The following is a 10238-nucleotide window of genomic DNA, read 5'->3' as shown; positions in this document are numbered from 1 at the left end:
GGGAAGAATGAAGTGGGGGAAATCGGAGGGGTAGACGAACCATGAGAGACGATGGACTCTGAAAAACAAACAGGGTTCTAGAGGGGAGGAGGGTGGGAGGATGGGTTAGCCTGGTGGTGGGTATTGAGGAGGGCACATTCTGCATGGAGCACTGGGTGTTATGCACAAACAATGAATCATGGAACACTTCATCTAAAATTAATGATGTAATGTATGGGGATTAACATAAGAATAAAAAAAAAGAATTCTAAAAAAAAAAAAAAAAAAAGCCTGGCATTTTAGTTTCCTGTCTTGATAATTTGTCCTTAAGTATTCAAATGTTTATCTTAACTCTGTACTTTGTTTAGGCCAGGAATATATTTAAATAAAGTGTCAATTAAAATTTTAATAATATTTGGGGATTATATGGGCTATATTCTAGAATGCTTTAAAAATATAGATGATCGGGCGCCTGGGTGGCTCAGTTGGTTGAGCGACTGCCTTCGGCTCAGGTCATGATCCTGGAGTCCCGGGATCGAGTCCCGCATCGGGCTCCCTGCTCGGCGGGGAGTCTGCTTCTCCCTCTGACCCTCCCCCCTCTCATGTGCTCTCTCTCTCTCATTCTCTCTGTCAAATAATAAATAAAATCTTTAAAAAAAATATATATAGATGATCATGTCATTAATTAAAGGGTTCACTAAAGTCTGCTTTAAACTTTACAGTGTAAAGCATTCTCAAGAAGTATAATTTTGAGGTTTTATGTTATTAGATAAGATACATAAGCCAGCCTGTGATCCTGACTGCTCTGATTGGACACTCAAGATATCACAATACTAGATACTTAGAAAGAATATTTTTGGAAAAGTTTCTGAAAAGGTGCTAGAAATTTCTAATTTTATTTCTCACTAGTATGGAGGCTCAAAAAGAGTAGAGACCATATTTTTTTGGTCACTCCTGCACACTCAGTGTACAAAACTATTAGGTGCTCAAAAAACATTCACTGTATATTGATAGAGTGATTCAGTGCCCATGCTGCTAACAAGCCATAGGAAAAAAGGGGTGAATTTGTGAAATAAATTTAGTACAGTCAAGTCATGATGTAATGGTGACTGTACTATTTCTGTCCAAGGGACATATTTCCTTGCATAATAGGATAGGAGAAAGTCAGATTGGCTCCATGCCACTAACATCTCCACAGACACTTAAGGATCCTAAGGCTAAATTGAATTGTTACACGTTTTCAGTACCAGTCCCGTGAGAAGTCATCTGCTTTAACTTAGCAGTGTGATAACTTCACATTTCCTTTGAGTGTTGATAACTTGTCTAAGACCCTTATTGGCCATAATCCCAGTAGCTGTAACTAGGAGAGTTCTCTCGGCTGTACAACCCGGCCTCAGCCTCTCTACTCTTTGGTATTGGCACGGCTGTGAGGCAGGCAGTAGGTTGTGGGGATGTAAGGACTCGACAAAAGGAGCCATGCCAGAAAGGAAAGTCCTATCAATCTGGAGATTCCTGTTTTCAATCCTAGGAAACTGTTTTAGAGTGTCTGATAATTTGCTAATCTTCATTTTCTCTGTTTTTCATGGTGGACCTCATATTTGGATGTGGATATTGGACTTCCTTATCTGATCTTCCAAGTTGCATACCAGCAGTATGGTAGACTAAATGACATAAAAGCTTTGCTGTTGTGAAACAATTAAAATGATGGAATTAATATGTGTATGTATTTAAAATAGACATATTTAAAATATAGATGCAATCAAAATATATTTATCCATATTTGTATGCATTGGTATTCTGGCAAGAGAGTAAGCAGAATCCTCAGAGGCCAAAAAAAAAAAAAAAAGTAAAAGTAGCTTAGAGGGATAAGCAAGATAGCTTTGAAGCCACCAGGAGGTCTCTGGGGTCATTTTCATATTCCTGGTCTCCTTGGCTGTACATGTGGTTGCCTGGTAGCAGAGGTTAGGACACAGAGCCTGAGTTTTACCCAAGGCATGGAGTCAACTTGGAATACATAGTATAAAAACCAGGATGCTAAAAGGCACTAGTGGAAGGCTGAACCAAAAAAACAAATGAAACAAAACAAATAATAAACATAACAACAATAATGACAAATGTAGGATAGAAAAGAAATTTACCTTTTACCTTGTGTGGGTTGGGAGGGGGAAGTCCCCTCCCAGTTTGATCCCACAAGCCAGCTCTCTTACGCGTTTATGACCTCAATTTCTGCTACCTTAGAGAGACTGGAAAAACCCAAGTTTAAGATTTAATTTAAAGGAAGTCACCATGAATTCCAAAAGATTGCTATCCTGCAGCTCATGTTTTCTAACAATGATGCAATTAAGACACAAACAAATAATAAACTAAAGAGTAGAGAAATCTCACATATTTGGGAATTAAAACAAAAACTCAGAGAAAGCAAATATATAAATAAATTTTGTATCAAAAAATCACAGTAGGCTTTAGAAAAGTCTTACATAAATATGAATGAATACATATATAATACATATATAATAATGAAAAGATCACATATTAGAACTTGTGAAATTCACTCAAGTAAAATTGGAAGGGATTTATATCCCTAAATATTTTTATTAGAAAAGAAAGACTACAAATTAATGAGCTCAGCAACCGTCTCAAGACATTGACACGTATAGCAAAATATACCACAGTAAAGTACAATTAAAGAAATAATTTCAAAACAAATTAATGAAACAAGAGATAATCATGCAAAATGGGTCATTTGAGAAGAATAATAATATTGAAAAACCATTGGCATTTTATCATGATAGTTATTAGCACTATTTGCTGAGTATTTAGGGCCCTCTGTCTCGTGGAAACATAGTAGAATTGTACTTTGTGTTCTTTGTGGTTGAGAGGGAGCCATGTTGACTCTATTTAGCCATTGGACTGAGAGTAGAAATGTCACCTATCACTTGCAGCTCAGAGTATTTAACTGTCAAAGCGAGACTTTCCTGATGTTTCTTATTCTGAGGTTATGACTGGCAATGTTCCAGATGATGTCTCCTTTTTCAGCCTGAGTTTCTGAGTGGGCTATAGTGGCCAGAGAGCCCCACTACTAACCTGGGTTGGAAATATTATAGACTGAATGGAAAAATAAAATGTGATGTTTTAAATTATTGAAAAAAAATTTTTTTTGTAGAAACATGGAACATAAAACATAGGCATCCTGACTGATGCACTTTAAGAATAGAGAAAGAAAGAGAGAAACAGGAAGAGAGACAAAGGTGGGGAGGCGGTGGGGGGAATGGAGGAGTGAAGGGGTGCAGAAGTGAAAGAAGGAAGGACATTGAAATCATCAGAGAAAACAAAAGGAATTATGAGCAGATGATGAATAAATTAAAAATACTATAAAACAAAATTACATACAACTTGATCATAAATTTTAAATCTAATTTTAAGTTTATAAATGCCTATAAAAATTGAACTTAGTAAACAGACTTACAAAGAAATAGAAACCTTGATTAGGTCTATAACCATTAGCAAATTAGATCAGTAGTTAAAATTCTTCCCACAAAGTATGTAAGTGGCCTGAATGGTTTTACTAACTAGTTCTACCAAATATTTATGGTGCAGCTAAAGCTGACGCAAACAGCCCCAGAGTCGTAGGGTATGGAAAAAGGAGGTCACTTTACAAGGCTAGTATAAATTTACTTCCAAAACAAGAAAGCAAAAATTAGATGTCGGTCACATTCATTAACATTCATTAACATAGATATCCCTATCCTCACCACTACAATTTTAGCCATATTTTATTTTCCTTTATTTCAACTTCAATCTGTTTTACCACCCACTAGTGGCTTCTTAAATTTTCCTCAGATACTCTAGTCACACACCTGCCTCAGGACATTAGCATTTAGTTTTCCTGTTCCAAACCTTCTTCTCCCACAGACCTTCTTGGACGGCCCCTTTCTCTCCTTCAGATCTTTTTTTAAAATGTCATCTTGGTTATTCCTTTCCTGAAAAAACTGAAATCATTATTCCAATATTCCCTATGCTTCTTCCCTGTTTTGGTTTTTTCTGTCTGCACTTTTCACTATCTCACATATATTATTACTTCTGCATCTTGCTTATTGTCTGTCTCCCACCTCTAGAAAGAGAGCAGAGTTTTTTGTTTACTTACTTACTTCCACAGCCCCGGCAATTAGCATACTGCCTGGCACTTGGTGAGGACTCAGGAACTATTTGTGGAATGAATTGATAAATGCAAAAGTATTGAACAAAATGTTAGCATGACGAATTCAGCAATGTATGAAAAATACAGTATGACTCAGTTGGATTTTTCTCAGGAATGCTAGTTTAAGTTAGAAAAACTTATTGAAATGGCAGATAAAAGGAAACAAAATTATTTCAACAGATGAGGGAAAGCATGTTATAGAATCCAAAATTAAAGAGACCTCTTTAACCAGTAAATCAACAGCAAACATCACACTTTATGGTAAAACATGCCAAATGTTTTCTTTATTATCAGGAACAAGAAAAGGTGTCCTTTTCTCATTGTTTCTACTCTTCTCATTGCATTTTACCTGACAGAATAAGCCAATAGAAAGATAAATGCAAGGTACAAATAATGAAAAGAAAGCTCAAAATTTTCACAGATGATATGATTATCAAAAAAATACAGAGTAATGCACAGAATCAAAATAACTCAGAAGATCATCAAAAGAATTTGGCAAAATTTCTAGGTACATAAATCAGTATATAAATACCAGTCAGAATCCCAATTAGTTAAATTGTGGAATCAGACAAACTGTTCCTGAAATTTACATGGTCATGTAGAAGAGACATTAATAGCATGATACACATGAGGAGGACGAACAAACGTATTGTAAGGCAGGGTGACATTGGCCTAGAGACAGACCAAGACACTGATGGACCAGAATAGACAGCCCCCAAATACACCCAGACCTCTCAGGGTATTTGGTGATGACCAAGATGTCATTACAGCTCGGTAGAGAAAGCATCAACTCATTGATAAATGGTGCTAGGAAATATTTATCAATGATTTAATTGTCAGTGTCATTTGTCAATCTCTTTTCCAGAATCCACCACTGGGTTGCTAACCTCTCTCCTCAGTTGCTTATATTCCAGGCTCTTTTCCTCGTTGGTTTACATTCTTTCCCCTTGACTTACCTTGGTGCACTTTGTGAAATGAGCAAAGGCAAAGGCTTGTGTTTACTTCATGATGTTTAAATGGGAGTAAATTAATCATGTATCTCCTCTTTCTAAAAAATTTGGAGTATATCAGGAACTTCTGTTTTTTTTTTTTTTTTAATTTTTGTAGGACAAGTCAGTGTATAGCCTCACTAAATATTGGACAAATGCTAATGTTTCAGAGTGTGTTGAAAAGGAAGTGTTGTAATTCCTTGTTACTTTTTTTTTCCTTTGAAAGTAAAGGCATAGTGTTCATTCATTTTGAGAAAATACAACCAGGAACTGGGTATGTATGAGAAGTGCTTCACTGTGTATATGGGTAGCATCCACTGGATAGCATGTAAATTCCATGTTCGGTATTTGAACTACGAGCTCTACTTGACAATCAGTGGCCTATTCTCCTCATATCTAGTCTTGAAAGTGTTTCCTGGGCAAAGTAGTCTTTATTGTTTTTATAGAGATTTTCTCAAGAAATGTATTTTCTCCAGTGCCAACACTTCACGTACGATGCTTTCACCGATAATCACTAAATGGAGTGGTTTCTCATTTTGAGGGGCAGTAAAAACGTGGTGGTGGGTGGCAGCCGAATCCTCAGCCTTAAAGGATGATTGTTGGGAGCATGTCCTGGGCCCCAGAGCACGGTTGCCATGGTGATTCTTCTGCTCTGCCAAGGCTGTTTCTCACTGTGGGTGGAAAGAACTCCCCTGCCAGCGACTATGTGGGATTCTGGCAGCTGGAGAGAAGGCTGAAATGATGCGCTGCTTCCCCAGATGGGAGTTCTGAGAGTCTTCTTTTAAATCTAATAGGCAACTCAGGCCCTGAGAAGTGGGGGTAATTAGGATCTAGCCCATTACAAGTGCAAAATGTGCATGTTAAGATTCTTCAAGTTTCTTATTTTGAGTAAAAGCCTTGCAGAGGATCAGGACTCCAACTGAAGGAGTCTAGCCTAACTTGGCAGTGAGGGAGGGCTAGAGAAATTTGTATTCATCAATAGGGTTAATATAATTCTGAGGGATTTAAATGGCAGCATTTAAATAGGGAGTAAAAGAAATATTGCCATTTAATTTGGAGATCTTGAACTCATTCAGAAATGCCTGTTAACTCAGGGTTGTCAATTTGGGCTTACGCAGTATTGAAATTTATCTCATGTTTTTCTAAATTTAAAAGGCACTACTGTAACTAATCCTATAAACTGTGACATAATAACCACCACCACCCTCCCTCTCCTGAGATATATGGAGTCTAGGTAACTAGGCTTGCTTGCATGGGGGTCTTAGTATTGGTCCATCTAAACCACAATCGAGAAAATGTGAAGTAAGTAGAAACTGACTCTGATAGAATTCAGATTAGCAGAATTAAGCAAAAATCTTCAGTAGCATTTTGATGATCATCTGTATAGGCTTACCACTTCATTGTTCCTGGGCCTCATTCTGATTTTATGTTTGTTTTGTTATAAGCTTTGATAAGACCCAGGAAAGGTAATCCCTATCTATGAATTTAATGTTTGGACTCTTTTCTTTATATTTAAACTTCTATTCTGAAGGGTTTTGTTGACTACATTAATCTGGTTTTGACACCTCAATACTTGCAGAAGAAATCCCACACACCTATATCGAATTCTTCAAGAATAGTAGGGGAGAGAAATCACAAAGGAATTGGATTTGAAATTATAGGGCTGTTTGGGGGCACTCACCAAAATAAGGGTAACTCCTGTTTGGGTTGGTACTAATTTTGTTTCTTATTCTTCTTTATTTTTAAATAAACAATAAGGTGAAATTTTTACAACATGGAGAAACAGAATAATTCAAAGATTTTTCTGCTATCCTGTTAATCTCCACTCAAAACTGTGTTCAATGACATTCAGAGACTATACACTCTGGTCTCATCCATCTGCTAGTGAAATCTCTTCCTATCATATGAAGTGTCAAGCTGTTCTAACCTTTTCTTCTTCCCCACATTGTGTGTGTGTTTATCGGGGAAGGAATGTTCAGGAAATGATTTCCTGGACTAACAATTGCTATGGAAGTGAGGACATGTTCAGATTTCCTTTTCTTGCCTCTGGGGCAGATGAGGTGAGCCATAATTCTCTCAAGAAGGCCAGTTCCAATGATCAGTATTAAAATTAGCAGGCTAGACCACTCTCTAAATATAAAATTAATTCACACACAACTTTACAATGATTGCATGCATTGTATGTTACTATAAACATATATGCATTCTAGATAAAGGGCACACAGATCTTCCCATGAATTACTTAAGTACAATAAATAACCATCCATTTTCCAATCTCACTTATTTGTTTCTGCAGAAAGGAAGAACCAGTTATGTAGAGAGTTTTTGAGAGGCTTCAGCATTACAAAAGGAGATTTGATCAAGAATTTCCAAAAGGAGAAAAGTAGGAGGAAATCTCTGGAGTAGGATATATATGGGGGAGATGGGGGGGAACACACACAAGTGGATGGAGGGGAAACTGAGATCATCTTAGGAGTGCTCTGATCCTGGTAGCCCCTTACTTAGGCTTCCTTTCTTACCAGCAGCTGGTAGAGTATCTCATTAATATGTCTTATTGCAAAACATACACACTTAAGCTCTTAGAAAATATCTAGCAAGTTCTGATACTTACCTTTAATATTAACAACCAAGCTATCTTTCAAAAGACTAATGTGACAAAACTTTAAAAAGCAAAAGCGATTCCTGTCATCAAAGTATTTTTGAAAACCATATTACAATACAATCAGAGTTAATCTTATAGTTACAGGTGTATCTAGTAATGGTAGCCCTGACGTTTATTGAGTGGTTACTCCATGGCACGCACTATTTAACTCACTCTTTAATGTAATGTAATGTAATGTAAATGTAATTTAAATTCCAGTGTAGTTAACATATAGTGTTTTATTAGTTTTGGGTGTACAATATAGTGATTGAACAATTCTGTACATTACTCAGTGCTCATCATGACAAGTGCACTCTCATCCCCATCACTACTTCACCCATACCTACCCCCCTCCCCTCTGGTAACCACCTATTCTAAAGAGTCTATTTTTTGGTTTGCCTCTTTTTTTCCCTTTGTTCGTTTTGTGTCTTAAATTCCACATATGAGTGAAATCATATGGCATTTGTCTTTCTCTGACTGACTTATTTCACTTAGTGTTATACTCTCTAGCTCTGTTCATGTTGTTGCAAATGTCAAGATTTCAGTCTTTTTATGGCTGAGTAATATTCCATTGTATATATATACCACATCTTCTTTATCCATTCATCTATTGATGGACACTTGGGCTGTTTCCATAATTTGGCTATTGTAGATATTGCTGCTATAAACATAGGGGTGCATATATCTTTTTGAATTGGTGTTTTCATATTCTTTGGGGAAATACCCAGTAGTGTGATTAATGCTCACAAGAACGACTTGAGGGGAATTCTTACTGTCACCCTTTTACAAATGATGAAATGAAAAGAATAAACTTGCCAAAAAACACACAGTGGTAGAGTGAGGATTTTACCTGTCCTGGTTTCTCATTTTTCAGTATCTTTCTCATTTTTTTTTAATCACGCATCACAGCAAGAAGTAGATTTCACATTTGAGTCACTACAAAGATAACATAAATTAATATCTGAACTCAAAAGCCTCTAAAATAATTTGCTTTACTGCATGCAGTGTACTCAGATATTGCCTAATCTGTTCTCTTTCCCTTCTAAAAACTGCTGAGCAAAGTTCACTAAACTGGGTTCGCAATGAACAGGTTTTGACCCACTGTTTTGAAAATACAGCTAAAGGGAGTTCCATAGAATAAATGTCATTGAAATAAAAACTTAAGCAGATGAAATTTGACAGCAATAAAGTCAAGATAGAATGATATACACGATGAAGATTATTATGGGAAGTCTGGGTCAGGAAGGAAGGGTTTCTATTGGTTTGGGGGTAGAAGAAGAGGAAGCCTTCAATGGAATTAAATATTCTCTTACTTGTAGAGGATGGGTTTATAATTAAGAAACTTGATTTTTATACCCTGCAGGGCAGACTGGATGTGTGTGTTGATCTGATGTCATCTATAAATGCAAATACACCTTCCCATAATTGCATCATTTATAAATAATTGCATCTATAAATGCAAATATGCCTTCCCATAATATTAATATAGATCAAGAAAAAATATTAAATCCTAACTGTCTTCCGTTGGTCTTCTGCAGGGTGTTTTGAGTGCTGTATTAAATGCCTGGGAGGCATTCCCTATGCCTCCCTGATTGCCACCATCCTGCTCTACGCTGGGGTAGCCCTGTTCTGTGGTTGTGGCCATGAAGCACTCTCTGGAACTGTCAACATTCTGCAAACCTACTTTGAGATGGCAAGAACCGCTGGAGATACACTCGATGTCTTCACCATGTAAGTCACTCTAGGATTGCTTCTCGTCTTGAGAGTATATGTTCACACTGCTGCGTGTCGAATAAATAGGGGTCTAGAGTTCAGGGAGGCAATGTTACAGATGAGGAAATAAAGAAGTGAGTCAAAAGAACTTTGACCTTTACCATGAATACAGGACACATAGCAGAAGATCTGAAGCCAACCGCATCTGGACTTAATCTGTGTTTTAATCTGACTGTCAAGTTTTATCAAAAATTCAGTTACCATTAAGTGGAATGCTTGCATTTCGTTTGCTCTTCTAATCTGAGCAGAGGCTGCTCTAGTAGAACAGAGGAGAGAGTAGAGAACAGGGCCAGGTATAAATGTAGACTCTGCAGCTAATTCTAGGACAATCACCAAAACTCTTTGGGTGCTCTTACCTTTTAAATTTTTTAATTCAACATTGGGTATGATATCATCTTTCTTTCCCTGCTTCACAGAAGTGATGTGAACTTCCTAAGAAATCTTGGTGAATGGTTCTTATTGACTTCTCTTAACAAAAAATCATAAGTAATATTTAACAGCTTTCTGTAAACCTGATTTATGCTTAAAATGTACATTTAACTCAAAGTGCAAACTCCCAGGATCGCTAACCTTTAATATTATTTATTTATTTATTTATTTATTTTTTAAAGATTTTATTTATTTATTTGACAGAGAGAGAGAGAGTGAGAGCAGGAAC

The 10238-nt window shown here is 36.7% G+C and overlaps 1 protein-coding gene across 2 annotated transcripts in view; it reads left to right on the top strand.

Moving 5' to 3' along the window:
* The window catches only part of GPM6A (glycoprotein M6A), a 302473-nt gene that overhangs the window by 246400 nt on the left and 45835 nt on the right, over nucleotides 1-10238 (top strand). For both annotated transcript variants that reach the window (XM_031030940.2, XM_006736039.3), the window contains exon 2: nucleotides 9346-9538. In XM_031030940.2, coding sequence (XP_030886800.1) covers nucleotides 9346-9538 — 193 coding nt within the window. The remainder of the gene's footprint in view (nucleotides 1-9345; nucleotides 9539-10238) is intronic.

The sequence above is a fragment of the Leptonychotes weddellii genome, chromosome 2 (genome assembly GCF_054177405.1).
Source record: "Leptonychotes weddellii isolate Sample4059 chromosome 2, ASM5417740v2, whole genome shotgun sequence".
Lineage (NCBI taxonomy): Eukaryota > Metazoa > Chordata > Mammalia > Carnivora > Phocidae > Leptonychotes > Leptonychotes weddellii.
This window is presented reverse-complemented; position numbering and strand designations above follow the sequence as displayed.